The sequence below is a fragment of the Abramis brama genome (genome assembly GCF_963993115.1).
Source record: "Abramis brama genome assembly, chromosome: 10".
NCBI lineage: Eukaryota > Metazoa > Chordata > Actinopteri > Cypriniformes > Leuciscidae > Abramis > Abramis brama.
Window position 1 is genome coordinate 17,652,080 of NC_139972.1, and position 19,143 is coordinate 17,671,222.

Genomic DNA, 19,143 nt, shown 5'->3' on the forward strand with positions numbered 1-19,143 from the left:
TTTCCAATAATTGCGCACGCAGCGCGATTCTACTATGGAAAAGGCATACGCGATCAGGGCAGTTAGAGTCTTGTGTGTAAAACAAACCCACACGTATTATGATTAATATGATTAATCATATATATTATGATTAAAATTTAATTTTGATTTTGTGACAAATTCTGTCTGCCCCCCCCCCCCTTTTTTTTTTGCTACTTCGCCATTTTGAATTTACACATTTCTCATATTTGTGTTAATGCTACTATTTGTGTTATTGACCTTTCAGTAATACAAAAAAAAAAAAGACAAGATTATTGTGGAGCATTTTTGTATTTTCAAAATACTAATTACTTGTATTTTATTTAAATACATTTTTCACATCAGTATTTTGTATTTTATTTTGTTACATTTCATGAGCCAGTATTTGTAGTTTGTAACAAAATAGTTTTTGATGTATTTGTGCCCACCTCTGTACAGCACCTAGCTGACCTCCTGTGGTTAGTGCAGTTGTCATACCTTAAGTTGTAGACATTTTGGACAGGTTGAATTTGTTAAACAGATAGATGCAAGGGAGAGATGCCAACACCTTGTATATTTCAGACAAAGATCTTGCTCTCTGCCTTCGTTTTGGTCGAGTGTGATGACTGAATATCCTCAGTTTAATTACTTCTTCCATTCACCTTAAGCTGTCTGTATGAGGCCGGTTTTCAAAATTGACTGCCTTGAAAACCAAGTACAGAAATTGGCTTCAGGTGGAGGATGACATGTTGTAAGGGTTTCCATGAGAAAGCCTCTTCTCTCTAAAAAAATGTAAAAAAAAATTGGCAGCATGGCTTAGGTTTGCAAAATTGCATCGGCTAAAACGCCTCGGTTACGACTGTAACCTCGGTTCCCTGAAGAGGGAACGAGCGTTGCGTCGAGTTTGACGCTATGGGAACGCTTTGCGTGATGACGTCTTGAAGCACATGTAAAATCAGTCCAATGGTGTGGCGGAACGTCAGAGGCGGGTGACGTCACGTACCAGGAAGCTATAAAAGCCGGCCCGAAACAGAAAACGAAAGCTTCGTAAAGTCTGAAGTCGTGTTGACAGGCATGAAGGAGATATGGCAAGGTGACGCAACGCTCGTTCCCTCTTCAGGGAACCGAGGTTACAGTCGTAACCGAGGCGTTCCCTTTCAAGGGAACTCGCGTTGCGTCGAGTTTGACGCTATGGGAACGTCTATACCAACGCCTCCATAGCTACAAATGTCTGTCCTGTGTGAAATCTGGTGAGCAGCACTAGGAAGACAAAACATGAGACCCTGGAGCAGAGTCTAGATCCAGAGAGTAGAACCTGACGAAAGTGTGCGGTGAGGACCAGCCTGCCGCATCACAAACGTCCTGTAACGAAACTCCTGATATAAGGGCCTTAGAGGCCGCCATACTCCTCGTAGAGTGCGACCGGACAGCCTACAGGAGAAGGCTGTCCAGCCGCCTCATAAGCAAGTGAGATAGTCTCAACCACCCACTGCTCATCCTTTGCTTAGACACTGGACCTCCCTTGTTAGGGGAGCAAATGTCACTTTTACGCCACAGGGCAGCTCTGTGGACATACGCGTCTAACGCCCGAACAGGGCAAAGCAAATTAATCGCCTCCTGGTCCGATTTCGAAAGGGAGGAGGACCTCCAAGTGCCACGAGGGAAACGAGATACCAAAGGGGTCTTTCCCCACAGACATTCCACCCAAAGGACTGTGGTAAGCACCTACGGCCGCCACATAAACCTTTAAAGTGGACGGGGTCAGACCTGCAGTGAACCGGTCCTGCAGGAACTCCAGAACTGTACCAATTGGGCAGTTGACTGGATCCAACCGACGGTCACTACACAAAGAGGTGAATACTCTCCAGTTCAGGGCATAAAGTTTCCTCGTGGAGGGAGCTCTGGACTGTAGAATGGTCTCAACAACCTCAGTTGAGAGACCTGACTCTATGAGCTGGGCCCCCTCAGAGGCCAAGCCCACAGGTTCCACAGTTCTGGTCGGGGGTGAAAAATCGAGCCCCCTGCTTGGGACAGAAGGTCCCTCCTGACGGGTAGCTCCAGAGGAGGCCCGTCGAGGAGAGACACAAGATCGGGAAACCATACTCTGCCCGGCCAGCGCGGGGCTATAAGAAGCAGGCAAACCCGGTCCCTGCGAACTCTTTCCAGAACTCCCGGGAGCAGAGCAACTGGGGGAAAGGCGTACAGACGTAGCCTCGGCCACGTCTGTACCATAGCATCCAGTCCCAGAGGAGCTGGATGCGTGAGGGAGAACCAAAGTGGACAGTGAGACGTCTCTCGAGACGCAAACAGATCCACTTATAATTTCTATATCAGCTCCACCACCTCGGGGGTGGAGCCACCATTCCCCGGGCCTCGGCCCCTGTCTCGACAGAGTGTCTGCTCCTATATTCTGGACCCCGGGGATGTAGGCTGCCTTGAGTGACAGCAACTTCCCCTGGGACCACAAGAGGATATGGCGTGCCAGCGCAAACCCCCTTGATATAGGCGACTACCGACGTGTTGTCCGTATGTACTACACATGGTGTCCCCTGAGACCTGTGATAAAGCTCCTCAGAGCCCGGAAGACAGCTAACATCTCTAGGCTATAGAATGCCAGGAACGATGATGGTCTTCCCACAGACCTTGAGATGAGCGACCCTCAGGATCGCTCCCCAACCCGTGAGGGAAGCATCCGTCGTTAGCAGTTTGCGACGACAAGGAGCTCCCAGCACTGGGCCCTGGGACAGGAACCAAGGTTTCTTCCACATAACCAAGGCACGTAGGCATCACCGCGTGACCTTGATTGTGCGAAATGGGTTGCCCCTCGGGGAAAAACCCTCTGGTCCTGAGCCACCACTGCAGGGGCCTCATGTGCAGCAGTCCAAAAGGTATCCCGTTGGAAGCTGCTGCCATGAGACCCAACAGTCTCTGGAACTGTTTGACAGTGAGTAGCTGGCCTAGCTTTACACTTCTCACAGCTGCCAGGATCGAAGCGTGGCGATGACAGGCGCGCCTGCATCGACACTGAATCCCAAACCACGCCTAAAAAAGTGGTCCTCTAAAATAGAGAAGCACACTCTTCTTGGCGTTCAGCCGTAACCCCAACTCTTTCATATGGGCGAGAACAACATCTCGATGTTGAACCGCCATCTAATGCGACTGAGCTAAAATCAACCAATCGTCGATGTAGTTCGTGATGCGAATACCCCGGAGGCGCAGAGGCGCCAGAGCTGCATCCACGCATTTGGTGAAAGTGCGGGGTGATAAAGCCAGGCCGAATGGAAGAACTCGATATTGGTATGCTTTGCCCCCGAAAGCAAACCTCAGGAACTTCCAATGACACGGACGGATGGAAATATGCGTCCTTGAGGTCTATCGTGACAAACCAGTCCTCGGACTAATCTGTGGCACGATTGTCTCAATGTTAACATTTTGAACTTGAGCTGCATGACAACTCGAAGACCTAAAATGGGACGCAATCCCCCGTCCTACTTTGGAACTATGAAGTACCGGCTGTAAAACCCGGTTTCCCTGTTGGAGGGAGGTACATATTCTATGGCCCCTTTCTCTAACAGAGTGTTTACTTCCTGTTCCATAACCAGAACCTGCTCGGGGCCCACCATTGTGGGCAGGACCCCCATAAACCGCGGTGGGCGTTACCAGAATTGTATCTAATACCCTTTTTCCACGGTCTGCAGGACCCAACGAGAAACATTTGACAGTAGCTTCCACGCTGTCAAAGATTCTACTAGAGGTACCAGTCTCTCGAGACTGGTTTCTGGATTTTGTTGCTGTTGAGTAGTCGGTTCGTCGCCCTGTAACGGCGCACCGGCAGGGAACGACCAAACAGACTGCTCTAGCACCCTCCTCAGAGGGGGCGGGCATCCCGAGGCCACTACGTTTCCGGGTGGACCTTGAGATATGTGCTCGCCGGAGACCGCTGCGCCCTGTAACACCGGAGGCGGCAGGGTTGGCAGAACGGTCCCCTGAGGGCACCGAAGAGAGACGGCACCGTATTTTTCTCCTGCTGTTGAGCAGTCGGTTCGTCCCCCTGTAACGGCGCACCGGCAGGGAACGACCAAACAGACTGCTCTAGCACCCTCCTCAGAGGGGGCGGGCATCCCGAGGCCACTACGTTTCCGGGTGGACCTTGAGATATGTGCTCGCCGGAGACCGCTGCGCCCTGTAACGCCGGAGGCGGCAGGGTTGGCAGAACGGTCCCCTGAGGGCACCAAAGAGAGACGGGCACCGTGAAAAGAGGTGTTAACCGCTCTGCTTCGGGGGGACTACCCTCATTTGTCCTGAGCCCTCAGACATCAGGACTTTTTCCCAGCAGCCTTCTTGGCGGTAATAACGGTCCGCAGATCCGTTTTACCCCTCGAAGACTGCTGGGTTTGAGAGCGCCCTCCGTGTCCCCGAGATTTTTGTGGGGGAGCACGGGAGGAAACACTCTGTTTCTGAGTGGCGCGGTGCTCAGCGCTCTTTTTAGAGGAGTGAGGCTGCTCCCGCTCAGCAGCCTCATAGAAAGAACGGCGGGGGAGAAGTTTCTGAAGTGCAGCTGCCTGTTTTGAAGCTTCTTGTGACTTCGCTACAGCACTATTAACTGCGTCTCCAAATAACCCTTGCGTGGATACTGGTGCATCTAAAAGAACATGTTTTTCTTTGTCCTTTATGTTACTTAAGTTGAGCCACAGATGCCTCTCAGTGGCCACCAGGGCTGCCATAGAGCGGCCGATGGATTTAGCCGTCTCCTTGGTGGCCCTGAGAGACAAATCCGTGGCTCTACGCAGTTCAGACACCGTATCAGCACTAATACCCCCGCCCTCCTCAAAATCACCCAATAACTCAGCCTGGTAAGCCTGCATTATGGACATTGTATGTAAACACGCTGCAGCCTGACCGGCGGCGGCATAAGCTTTATGAACCAGGGAAGAAGTAACTTTTACTGGCTTGGATGGAAGTGCAGGAGCCTTCAGAGAAGATGCCGTTGCTGGAGAGAGATAGCTCGCGAGCGTCTCTTCCACCTTCGGCATCTCCCCATAACCATGCTCTTTATAATTGTGAATGGATGAATAGTGTGATGTTTGTGCAGTATACACTCGATATGACACTGGTTTCGCCCACGATCTCGACATCTCGGTGTGGAGATCGGGGAAAAACGGCAGGCTCCTGCGCTGGGGCTGCGCACGAGATGGCAGGAAGCGTTCGTCGAGCTTACTTTTCGAACGAACGTCCTGCCTATCTTCTGGCCACTCAATAGACAGTCTGTCAACAGCTCTAGTAATGACATCGAGCAGTTCCTCAAACGCATGAGACTGAGGTGGCGAATCCTCAGACTCAGCTACAATACTCACAACATCCAACTCCTCAGAGCTGGATAGTTGCAGTACTGGTACCTCTATCGGGGGGGAAGAAACCGCAGCGCGTGCTTCCACACCCTGATAAGAGGCACTGGATCTATCAGACGGATGCTGAGATAAGGCAGAGCCCGTCTCAACATCCACTGATAAATCCATCTGTGAACCCCAGGTCTGAGATCGACGCCGTGCCTCGGCAGCGGCGGGACCCGAGCCCTGGGGAGCGTGGTCGGGATTGAACCGAGCCAAGCGGGATCGGAGCGTACGCAATGGAAGCGCACAGCAATGCACACAGTCACCACCCTCGAGTGCTGACTGGGCATGCTCCTCTCCCAAACAAACAACACAAAGAGTGTGTGTGTCACCTCCCGTTAAATAACGCGGGCAGGGATGGACACACACTCTAAACTGCTGCTCGCTCGCCATACTGAATATATATATATATGATATAGACAGACAACACCAAATATACAGACAGATTTCACACAGAGCGCAACTGAAGACTCAGAAAGCTTTCGTTTTCTGTTTCGGGCCGGCTTTTATAGCTTCCTGGTACGTGACGTCACCCGCCTCTGACGTTCCGCCACACCATTGGACTGATTTTACATGTGCTTCAAGACGTCATCACGCAAAGCGTTCCCATAGCGTCAAACTCGACGCAACGCGAGTTCCCTTGAAAGGGAACCAAACACACCATATCAGCACAAACACCAATACCAAAACACCTCATACCAACGGTCAAACACTGGTGGAGAGGTGGTGATGATTTGGGCTCATTTTGCAGCCACAGGACCTGGGTGCCTTTCAGTCTTTGAGTTGACCATGAACTCCTCTGTATACCAAAGTATTCTAGAGTCAAATGTGAGGCCATCTGTCCGACAGCTAAAGCTTGCCTGAAATTGGGTCATGCAACAGGACAATGATCCCAAGCACACCAGCAAATCTACAACTGAATGGCTGAAAATGTGGCCCAGTCAAAGTCCAGACCTCAACCCGACTGAAATACTGTGGGTGGACCTTAAGAGAGCTGTGCATGAACAGATGCCGACAAACCTCAATGAACTGAAGCAACGTTGTAAAGAATAGAAGGCCAAAATTCCTCCACAACGATGTGAGAGACTTGATGAAGTCAAATAGAAAATTATTACTTCAAGTTATATGCTAAAGATGGTTCTACAAGCAATTGAATCATAAGGTGTACTTAGTTTGTCACACATGGCTTCTCCATTTTGTCTTTATTTTTGTAAAATAAATAACGAAACAATATGTCATATTAATATGATAACATAATAACAATATTAATATGTCATGTGTTGATGTTCATCTGAGGTTGATATTTTAAGACCTGCTAAAGACCACAATTTTTTTTAATGTTTTTACGTATTATGTTCTGATACGTATAACCATAGAATTAAAAGGGTGTACTTTCTTTTTCACATGACTGTATTTTAGGATAGGGATTACAGTAAGTAACTCACCCAAAGGTAAAAAAAAAGAGAATACAATTAACAATTAAATGAAAGTAACTTAATGCCAAGAATGGAAGAACTTGCTTAAAGGCAGGGTCGGCAGTTTTAAAAAAAATCTTTTTTTACATTTTTTTAAAACTTTATTTATATACCAATACATAATTAAAATGTAAGTAGTCTGAAAAAGAGAGTATAAAAATCGAGTGTCTGTAGTCCTCTCAGGACTGCAATAAACACAGCTACTTATTTCCATTCACTCCCACCCCCTCCCTTCTGGGCTCCTTCCAAAGCCACGCCCCCAAAACACATGAACGCGCGATGCCGACTGCTCAGCTGCCGGCTGGAGGACGCGTTTACCAGCGCCGAGCGGAGAGGAGCGCAGTGCATGTAGTGACATCATGTCAGAATCACATATAATAAAATACCTAACTTTATCATTATGAATATAAACAACTAACATGGCTGTTAGTACTCACTATCAAGCTAGAATATCGATACTGGTAAAGTTTAAAATATATTGAGTTTGATTCGGTAACGAGCTAAAAACAGGTTGCATTGATGCACGTTTTCCCTTTACCATCAGTTACACTGTGATTAAGGTGAATTTCATGTAAGATTCATAACATATACGGTGTTTTGCATGTAAGAGCTTCCACAATGAAAGCACTGGTGGCTCTGATGAGGACTAACGTTACACTCTGGAGACAAGTAGCCTACCTTTCTACCTTATTAGTTCCTTTTTTTGCCTTGTTTGCCTTCGCTGACTGTATATGCAGGTACTGGGAATTTTGACTGCTCTTTCTCTGCCATAATTGTGATTCTTCCTAGCTTCCGTGCCTCTTCCCCTCCTCGAGTCAAATGGGTTCGCGCATGTGGGCAGCTCCTGTAGCGGCAGGGGTGGTAGCCATGGTAGCGAGGGAGAGTGACAGTCGCCCAGCCAATCATTTCATTCGTTCCGAATGGAAATAAGTAGCTGTGTTTATTGCGCCCTGAGAGGACTAGAGACACTCAATTTGTATACTCTCTTTTTCAGAGTACTTACATTTTAATTATGTATTGGTATATAAAGAAAGTTTAAACAAATTTGGATAAAAAAATTGTAGAAAAAAACTGCCGACCCTGCCTTTAATGCAGGAAATATAAACCACTCACTTTCCGCAAACCTCAATTATCAGTTCCTCCTCTTCAACACATATTTCATTTGGGCTTTTTACAGTAACTTCAAACTTAGGCAAAACTAGAATTTAGAAGGCAGAAATGATAGTTATTAGTCATCAAATTAGATATTAATATACAAACATATTATTGAAACTCTTCCCATGCAACATTGCAAATAGTTTGTCTTTATGACTTACCATATTTTTTCACCTCAAAATCATGTGTGATCATCCTGTCACCAATAAAAGCCTTCAGTTTGTACATGCCTTGACGGGCCTCTGGGTTTAATTCATAAGAAAGCTGCAAAATCCACCTTGTTGAAGAAACATTTGTCCATTGACCAATCCGGTTACGTTGACTGTCCTGTTCAATACCAGAGACAGTGCAGATATTTAGTTACAGTCAGCTACACATATCCTGACTGTCAATGAAGAAATGTATAATTAGCCTACTGAAAATACAATAATTGCAAATATACAGAATTTCTATAGTGTTAATAGATTTAAAAGGTGTGCTAGTTATGACTGCACAGAGGGTTTTGTGTTCTTACCTCAAGAATCACTGTACTATACTGTGAAAAGAGCAAATAGCAATTAAAGAATGACAAAAACGTAAAGTGCATAGTGTGCCTTTAAAGAATAAAAGCCAAAAATTTGTTAATTTATTAAAAATGTATTCAACAATGCAAGAGAAAATAATGGCAGTAAAGATGCAAGGTAAACACATCAGACCTGCTGATCAAGGGGTGCAAAGCTTGTATCCATGGTAACAACTCTGAAGTGCACTGTAAAATAGAAATGCGTGTTAAAAAAAAAAACCTGATTTTTTATATCTTCAGCTCTTATGTAAGGGACAATGCTTACAGTCAGTATTTCACTCCTGTAAATAACCAGACCTTGTGTTAATGTAACCGTATTAAGGATCAAATACAGTAAAAGGGCTGACAACTGTATTCTGCTGCTGTGTGAACATGTCTTTTGAGCCAAATTAAACTGTCACAGCCTGTTTTAGCTGTCATTTTACAAAATGTCTGACCAGTTTGCACCAGCTGACCAGTTAGAATCAAGTAGGCTTATACCAGACAGCTATTATCACATGTAAAGATCGATAGCAGGAGTGTCAAACTCCAGGGCCCGTATTCATAAAGAATCTTAATGCAAAGAGTAGCTCCTAGTGACAAAATTCTAAGAAAATTCTTAGAAATGTGGGCGTTTACTCTTAAAATTAAAGAAAAAGTCCTAGTAAAGAAAAAAGTAATTCAGAAAGCATCTTAACCCTTAAAAGAGGTCTTAAGTTCAAAATTGTTAGGAGCACGGATGAGGACTTTTAAGAGGCTTAAGAGTTTCTTTAGCAGAGGAGAAAATGACAGAAAGACGAAGAAGGAGAAGAAATTGGTTTAAGACGATGGATAACAGTGAGTTAATAAGACGCTATAGATTAGATCGTGCAGGGATCATGTTTGTGACTGATCTTATTAGAGACACGCTAACATCTCCGACACAGCGCAGAAATGCCATAGCGCCAGAAATGAAAGTAATCACTACATTACGATATTTGGCAACTGGGAAAATTCCATGTTTGATACATTCAAACCACCACTTAAATAGACATGCCAGTAATCAGTGTAACTGGAAAGAGTGGAACAATTTTTATCATTCTAAGCCAATCAAATACCTTATAGGAAATTAACAGCATGGTAAATAAAATAAAAAAAGGATTTATATACACATATATAATGTGTGTGTGTGTGTGTGTGTGTGAGAACGGTCAAATAGGAAAAATTACGCATGTAATTTCAAAGTGAAGGCTTAGAATAGACCCTATACTTAAAATCACTCTTTTTTTCCTTCTTGGTCAACCAACCAATCACAGTCGTCAAAAGATAGTGTCATACATAGCAACGGGGTCAACCCCGCCTCCTCACTAAGATAAAAGTTTTTGTCTTTTCCTTGCTCAGAGTTGCTCTCAGATCGGTCCCGAATCGCTCTTAAGCTAAGACTCCTACGTAAAAGTTTTTAAGCTAAATTAAGAGTTTTCTGAGAGGATTCTTAGAATCTTTATGAATACGGGCCCTGGAGGGCCACAGAGTTTAGTCCCAACCCTGCTTCAACACACAGACCTGTAGATTTCAGATAAACCTGAAGGACTTTATTAGCTGGATCCTGATCCTGACATTTAAGGTTAAAGCTAAACTCTGCAGTGGCTCATCAAGAACACTCCTGGGGCCATATTCACAAAGAATTTTAAGGCTAAAAGTTGCTCCTAACTGGCGAATTTAGGAGCAACTCCTAAAAATAATGGGTGTGTCACTCGTAACTTTAGGACCACAGCAAGTTTTTTTTAACTAAGAGTAATTCACCAAGCATTTTAGCCCTAAAAGTAGCACCTAAGCCTGGGACAGCTTAAAATAAGTCGAGAGGACTCTTAACTCACTAAGACCTATTCACAAACCGCTTTTTGTGGCATTTCACATTGCAATGTTTTGAAATGCATATGCGGCGGCTACAGGAGCTTCCAATCGCGAGGGAACAATTTTGCATTGTAGGCATAACTAGGGATGCAATAACGCCACCAACAACAACCAAAACTAGGCTACTCATTGCATGTAATTGTAACGTTTCATTGTGAATCAAATTAAAATGTTCTTCTCTTTGCAAATGTAGGCAGAGGCATATAGTGACAAATTAATTCAATAATGTTGCAAAGATATTGCATCTATCCATTTGTTTCATTAGGCTATTAGGCTATTTGTTTTGCCTTACTCTTTATTCATTTAGGCTATTTATTCAGTTATTCATCATCTTCCATCCTTCGCACTACTTGTGTGTTCACTACTACCCGTTATCAGTTATTGGTAATTACAGTATTTAGGCTGAATATATATTTTTCTATCTGAGGGGATTGTTCAAACACACACTAGATGACCATTCTTGTGGTTCCAAAGCTGTTAGATTTCAAAGCTACTCATCCTTATCTGCTTTCCTTATCTTTTCTAATGCTCTTCTTTTCTGTTTACATGTTTGTAAATTCATTGAACGGTTTACTTCTTTTATCATCTTCTGGTTTGTGCAACATTTGTAATTTTTGACCTATGGTGCTACATCAGCTCATTGCATGATCATAGCAAGCTTTACTTAATGTATATTAGCCTATGTATGTAATGCATTTTCATCAGAATTACTTACTGAGGTTTAGCCTTTAAGACATTCAAAGCTCACCTGTCTGTCCTGGAATATATATAGGTTTATCAGTCTGGATAAAGGTCAGAGGATGGTAAGGCTTGAACATGACTTTTCTCTCTTCAGTCATCTTGAAAGTTTCTCCCTGTAGTTCGACCTTCATTTTCTGCACTGATTCTGCTTCGACAAGAGGAGCCTGATGAGAAATAATATACTGTATTTACAACCTGCCATCACAAAAACTAGATGCGTTATGGTGTGTTGTGGCAAAAACAATAATTAAACAATCATCATCACTGCATAAGAGACACCAAGAATCAAATTGTATTTTAAAAGATATTTATTCTCTTGCAAGAGGCTTAGTCACAAAATCACAGCAGCTACCCCGTGACGTGAGCAAGACCTGACACCCAGCCCAGGAAATTCCCTTCTTATACTCCTTTTTCAAGGTCTTTCCTCTGTAGTTTTCCAGTCACCTAGCATGGCCAAATCTAGCTGAACCATTTGTCTTACTGTGTGTGTCTTGCTTACGCCAGGTGCACAAACATACATAATCCTGTTCACATTCCACAATATAGACGTGACACATTATGTTGCAAGATATGTTGAAGATCAATGGAAATCAAATTTTTCCATTACAGGTGAAACTAACATATTTGATTATTTAGTCATTATCTTGTGCAGATTTTGATGGCTGACCTTGAAGTTAAAGCAGCGGTGAAACTCTTCCTCAGCTTTCTCCTGCAGCAGTAAAGAGCTCTGGTTACCATGAACCAGATGAATGGTCATGACAAGGCTTTCATTGGGCTTGAGAAGACTTGCACACAGTTTGGCCTCAGATCCAGACCCGATCACTGCAGGAAACGTCACCATGAAAGATCTGTCCAGAGAAAATGATCATACAATATTGCAAAAAGTGGTTAGATACAATAAGAACCATAAAAAGGTATTCATTTGCTTTTTATCAATTATATGAGAAGTGAGAATACAAGGGCAAACTGTGTAATTGTCTAATGACTTAATTCTTTATCTTTGCATGTTTATTCACACTGTTGCTCTTAAAAATACACTGTCATTAATTATGAATGATCTTACACATGCCTCAAGTTGTCTTTTAAACAGCAAACCTCTACTGTGCAACATAGATCCATTAAATCAATACAGGATAAATCATCAAGACTTACCTTACACAATAACTAATGGTATAATAATTTATCACACTTAGAAAGCAAAACACTGCCTTCATCAGCAAAAAATGTTAAAAACTTACGGCCCGGATGTTTGTCCATTGACATAGATCAGGAGGAAAGAGAGCAGAAGGAGCCCTTTCCAACAGCAGCTAATATTCAGAGTCATGATGACGAGCGATCATACAGGTCATGAGATGAACTGGACCGTCTCTTTTAAAGGGACTCTTGTGCTAAAGGAGGTCCTTCAAAACATTTCTGTTGATCATCTGATTAATGATTCAACCATGTAGGCAGTTCAACAACCTGTGATTTGCAATTTGTTGGTTTGTCCAAAAATTCATTTGTGATGAGTTTGATAAATTATATATAAAAAAAGTGTTCCAAGTAAAGGCATGCAAAAGCTTTACTCCTTCACAGATCATAATAAACATTCAGTTAATTATGAATGTTCCTGAGTGCATAATTCAGGATTGAACAACTTAAAGGTTGCATGTTGGAATATTCAAGCATGTAAATCTAAATCTCTAGTCTTTTTTTTTTTGCAGTCAAAAGAGAATTCTTGTATTCTTGCATGTTATATGACCAAGAACTGATCTAGTTCATAGTCATATAACATGCAAGAAATCAACTGAGAACTTTAAAGTACATAGCATAAGTGTACATGTGATCTGAAAACAAACTCCTACTCTTATCCTCATCTACAGAGAAATGTAGAGCTACTGACCTTTAACTCCATGTAGACAAACAGTGGGCCAAGACAACTGATAATTAAAATCCAGTGCACATACATGCACCCACCCACTCAAACTGAGAGGGAGAGATACTGTAAGCTGCTGTTTGCATTTGTAAATTCTCTGCCTTCACAATACGACTAAACTTATGGCTATTGAAAGTCATTACGTTTTGAAGAGACGAAGCAGAGAGACAATCCAAATGCACAGTTTTAATAACAAGGAAACAAATTACAGACACTCCAAACCTGGAAACTGGCAAATAGTCCACACAAAGAAACATGGAACATAATCCAAAGACCACGAAGGAAGGTCCAAGACATCCATGTACCCCAATGGAGACAACAAATAAATAAATTCAAACAATGACTCATGCCCCACGAGTAAAACACAAGAGATTAAATGGGCTGTTCATTTAGTTCATGGACTGGAATCGACACAGGACTGTAGGCTATCTGAGGCAGAAAAGGGCTCTGGAGCTGAAGCGGGTACATGGGCTGAAGAGCAGTGTGCAGCCCAAACACACAAAACGGCCATTTCCGTAACGCGGAGTACATAGGACAAGGAAACAACTTCTGGGACAGACAGCGCAGGTTGGCAGGCTTGAGAGCGCTGAGGCCGGTGGGCTAGATGGCGCTGGTCTATGCCAAATATGGACCAGCAGAGATGAGCACAAATACATAAAAAATGATTTAATTACAAATTACAAATACTTACTCATCAAATGTATTTAATTACAATACAAAATACTACTAATAAAAAGGTATTTAATTAAAATACAAGTAATTTGTTATTTGAAAATACAAACAAAATGTAGCCTACAATCATTTGAAGTGCGAGAGTAGGCTAACTGTGGAGTTACACATAAGAGTATAGAATATTGGAATATATTGCAGAAGATGGGCCTACATTGCCGCATACTGTCTTAATAGAAGATCATTACTCCTGCCACTGGGTGGCAAATTCCGAGAGTCCGACTATCCTGTGCACTGAAAAGGCGGCTTTACTACTTTAATTTAAGAAACGACCGACTGTTTACGCAAATATTCTCCAAGGCGGGCATTTTTACATAATTCTGTGTGTATCTGGCAGTTCCCCCGCCAGACAGCAGTTCAACCACTCAGATTTCAGCAACACACTCACATACACATGTAGGCCTACGTGTTGTTTTAATATTAGCCTACCATCATTAATGATTTATATCATCCGCCCGCGACCCTCACGCATTTTAATCAGAATGTTATTTTTATTACTTGACCCACCCGCGGATGCGACTGTGATCCGCACTTCACTCTTTAGCGCAAGTCAATTCACAAGTTCTAGCTATTTGCACGGTTGCACCAATCTTCTGGTATATCTGATGGTATATTTTACTAGACTATACTACTACTATACTTTACCAAAAGCAGTTTAACTGAGCACAAAAGCAGCTTCTTTAATTGCGTCTGACCTTGTTCACAATGAGCCAGCTGGACCTTTTTCACAGACTATAATGGCACGTTTTAACGGTCATCAGCATCGTAAATCCTGCTAAGTTTTTTTTTATATTACTTTTTTTTTTATGTAAACATTTAACACTATATTTGTATTATATTACAACAACAACAACAACAACAAAAGTAGTTAATGCTGCTGTGAGGGTGTTTTTAATACTGCGGCTGTGACAGTAAAGTTGACATCTTTCTCACTTCTGACTGCCATTATCAATCTCTCTTTATTTTTTAAATCTTTTTGAAAGTTGTGAAAACGCTGTTGTGGCGCTTTTCTTTTCTCTATGGTCCTATATAGCCTGGTGATGAAAGTTAATATATGCAAAATAAAATGATATTTTTAAATAAGTATTTAAGTATTTTAAATACAAATTACATTCCCTCAAAGTATTTAATTACAGTATTATCAAAGAGTATAGATACTTCTATAGGTATTACAATAGGGTGAATTCAGAATTCGTGGCCTACTCTTTGGTATTATTACATTTAATTTAGTTTTGTTGAGGAAAATACAAATTACAAAATACTCAGTAAAGTAATTAAATACGTGTAATTTCAAATACATGCAATTAAAATACTGCCCATCTCTGTGGACCAGATATGATTAATTAGGACCAGGAGTTAGAGGTGCAGTCAATTTAAGACAAGAGTCAGAATTATAATAAATTGAAGAAAATTTTTACTGAACTGAGTTTGCAGTATCATCAGGCAGAAGTCAGCTTCAAGACTCACAAGGAGTTTGTAGGCCGCCCCTCTTACAGTTCAAATTGAAAACAAGAAAAAAAATCTTAAAGGAGAAGTTCACTTTCAAAAAAACTTTTGCTGATAATTTACTCACCCCCATGTCATCCAAGATGTCCATGTCTTTCTTTCTTCAGTCGCAAAGAAATTAAGGTTTTTGATGAAAACATTCCAGGATTTCCCCCCATGTAATGGATTCTATTGGGACCCAAGGTCCAAATGACAGTTTAAGTGCAGCTTCAAAGGGCTTTAAACGATACCAGACGATGAATAAGGGTCTTATCTAGCGAAACGATCGGTCATTTCCAAAATAAATAAAAAAGTTTAAGTTTTATAAGCACAAACGCTCGCCTTGCTCTGTTCTGTGATGCGCGTTGAAGACGTCACGTAATACGCAATTACGTTGAAAAGGTCACACTTGACGTGTTTACAAATGTGCGGAAGGAGGACCATATACACATTTTCAAATGTATTTGTGTCAGTTTATCGTTTAAAATGCCCATTTCGTGTGCGTATCCTGGGTGTTTTAATATTAAAAAGCCAAAAAGAACATTTTCTTCAGGACAGAAATTTTTCAAGCGTGACCTTTTCAACGTAATTGCGTATTACGTGACGTCACGAACGCGCATCACAGAACAGAGCAAGGCGAACATTTGTGCTTATAAAACTTAAACTTTTTTATTTATTTTGGAAATGACCGATCGTTTCGCTAGATAAGACCCTTATTCATCGTCTGGTATCGTTTAAAGCCCTTTGAAGCTGCACTTAAACTGTCATTTGGACCTTCTACCGTTTGGGTCCCAATAGAATCCATTACATGGGGGGAAATCCTGGAATGTTTTCATCAAAAACCTTAATTTCTTTGCGACTGAAGAAAGAAAGACATGGACATCTTGGATGACATGGGGGTGAGTAAATTATCAGCAAAAGTTTTTTTGAAAGTGAACTTCTCCTTTAATTCAAATGGAAAACAAGATTTCTTTTTCTTACCCCATTGGCATGTTTAGCTGCGCCATTCATAGAACAAACAAAACAAACCCTGACAATTGATAAAATAACATATTTACATTTGATAATCTTATTAGATAATTGCATTTGAAAGATTTTACTTTCAGTAAAAAATGCAATAGATTTGTAAAAGGTGTTTTTATGCAGGTTTTGGCCCGGGTTTTTGTTGCATTTTCACTGTTCTGATCACTAGGGGTCACCATGGAGAAGGGTGCCGGATTGTTTCCAAGCCGTAATACAATATGGTTTAACCCCGGATTTCCACCAACTGCGGAACGGCTGCGTGTCGGCTCCGTGGTCCGCTGTCCTTCAATATCCACCAGGTCCGGATTTGTTGCGGAACGGCTGCGGCCATGACTAATGCTGCGTCCCAATTCGCCTACTTATACTACGCCCTAAAAGTATGTACTCTTTTTGTGAAGAAAAAGTACATACTTTTGAGTGTGTATAGCAAAAGAGTAGGCAAGCTTTGGGACATACTACTTAATGGACAGATCTGTCGCGTGCATCCTGTCACCGCAAACTGCCCTGTCAATCATCTTGTCACAGTTAAAATCCTCCATTCAATCTAATTTAATTTCCTACCGTTTCAGAGAGAAATATACTTGCACGTTTATCTGCCAGTCGTGGGTCTTTCATGCGGAGACTCTCCTCATGTGCTTGCAATATGAATAATGATGCATTTATTATAACTAACTAGCTACTATTATTATAACTATAACTATTATAACTAACTAGCCTTAGTTAAGGCTAAACGTATCTTTACAAAAGTTCACAATGCATCTGCAGATGTAATATAATGTAGACAACATTGAATAAATAAATTTTTGTCAGGTTAGATACTGATTATTAATCACTCAAACCCCTTTATCTAAACCTCTCTACATAACCGCCAGACTCGCGCGCCCTCCATGTCTGTAGTTTTTTTTTTTAACACTTTTCACTCGTGTTGTAGTTCTAACCGAATCCTCGTACAACGCGCGATGGGTTGTGGGCAATATTAGCCGTTAGAGTGTGCATCGATCTGCACTTCGGATTCTGACCGGAAATAGTAGACCATCCGGGTATATTTGGAACACTTATTTCAACATACTACGATTTGGGACGTACTAATTCTATTTTCGAATGCTATTTAGGACGGATAGTATGCGAATTGGGACGCACAGCTGAAGTCAGGAGGACCTACGAGATCTCGCGAATTCACGTATGATCGCGCTATATAAGTGCTGAATTGCTGCGGAGCTCTCCGGCATCCGGCAAAAATAGAAGCTCTGCGTTTCTGCTCCGGAGGGCTGCGGATCGTAGGAGTCGGAACGCAGCCGTTCCGCAGTCATTGAAAATACACATGACTTTAATGGAAACCTATTGACTCCGCCGCCGTTCTGGAGCGGATCCGCAACCGTTCCGCAGTTCCACGAAGCCTCGATCTGCCCACCACTAGCAAATAGTCCACACAAAGAAACAGGAACATAATCCAAAGACCACAAAGGAAGGAACATGACGTCCAGGTACCCCGATAGAGACAGTCCTGAGTTTGGCCTGTGTGTCACTTCATATTTAGAGCTCAATGAAACAGGAAGTCATGACTCATCACTTAAGTGTTCCTGATCACTAAGATGGACATAATAACACGTGTAACACGCCATATGAATGTGAATAGACTTATACTCATTAGAATTTGTAGGGGTGCCAGTAGTTGTGAAATTCATATATTTTAGAAACAATATTTGTTTTATGATAAGCATTTGACTTTAATTAAAAGTTAGATTTGTGTGAATTTTTTGAATGAAAGACTAAGAAGAGAAATCGCAAAAACAAATTTTCACAGTTTTGCTCATAATACAAAAGGTGCCTATTTGTGACTGTGGAGCCCACTGTGTCAGACAAAAGTCTCTACAATGTTGCCAGAAGCTCATTGTAACAAAAAATTTTTTTTTAGCTTTTGTATCTTCGTCTCTGAGATTAGAATTAATATTCATTGTTATAGACATTCTCAAAAGAGAAACAAATGAAACATGTTGTTGACCGGTGGTTTACTTAATAAGAAAAATACTGAGAGCTGAGCTGAGAGCTGAGAGTTTGAGTTTGACCATTTGATATTTGGGTGGGTGGTGAATTACTCACATAAGGAGAATTACTCACACGAGAAGCTTAAACCCTGCCAAAGACTTCTGTAAAAGAGAGAGTGGTTATGTGAAGAGTTCCCTTTCAGTCGTTCAGTCGACTGAATGGGATCACGCTAGGGAGCCTGTCATCTTCGAGTACTATTGAACGAGCCAATGCAATAGGCTAGTTGCACGTGGCCGCCATGTTGGATTTACGATCAGCGAGTTTGGGGGTAGACACTTCCGGTTTCGCATTACGCCCGGTACAGGGAGCCGGAGAAAGCCGAAAAAGATCTCTTATAGTTGTTTATAGAATCAATTATATCACTTAAAATACTACTAAGATCCATATTACTATCACACTAGCCAATGGCAATTAAATGCACGGATGCATAGTCAGATTAATGAATGAAATACAACTGTTCACGAACAGAAGATTGTATTTGACTCTCATGCTGCATACGCAATGACAGTTATGCCTATTGTAAATATCACGGGCGTAATTTCCTATGGGGACAGGGGGGACATGTCCCCCCCACTTTTCAAAATCCCGTTTGTGTCCCCCCCACTTTCCAATTCGTTATGAATTTTTATTTTATTTTCGCACACCGTCATCGCCACGGAGGAGCAGGACAAAGAAAGCCTGTGGCGATGTGAGCTGCCGAGTCCAGGAACGCCGCGTCCACACTCTAAAAATAGCTCAATGAAAGTTCTAACG

General features: G+C 42.3%; 1 protein-coding gene across 1 annotated transcript in view; it reads right to left on the reverse strand.

Annotated features, from left to right (window-relative positions):
• The window catches only part of LOC311090908 (alpha-2-macroglobulin-like), a 29,877-nt gene extending 17,314 nt beyond the window's left edge, over positions 1-12,563 (reverse strand). Inside the window, exons 1-7 of the mRNA XM_084126541.1 lie at positions 12,431-12,563; positions 11,860-12,040; positions 11,200-11,356; positions 8,713-8,765; positions 8,532-8,552; positions 8,179-8,344; positions 7,976-8,060 (exon numbers count right to left, since the gene is read on the reverse strand). Of these exons, the coding sequence (XP_083982667.1) occupies positions 7,976-8,060; positions 8,179-8,344; positions 8,532-8,552; positions 8,713-8,765; positions 11,200-11,356; positions 11,860-12,040; positions 12,431-12,516 (749 nt within the window). The 5' untranslated portion in view covers positions 12,517-12,563. The remainder of the gene's footprint in view (positions 1-7,975; positions 8,061-8,178; positions 8,345-8,531; positions 8,553-8,712; positions 8,766-11,199; positions 11,357-11,859; positions 12,041-12,430) is intronic.
• Positions 12,564-19,143: the final 6,580 nt, after the last annotated feature.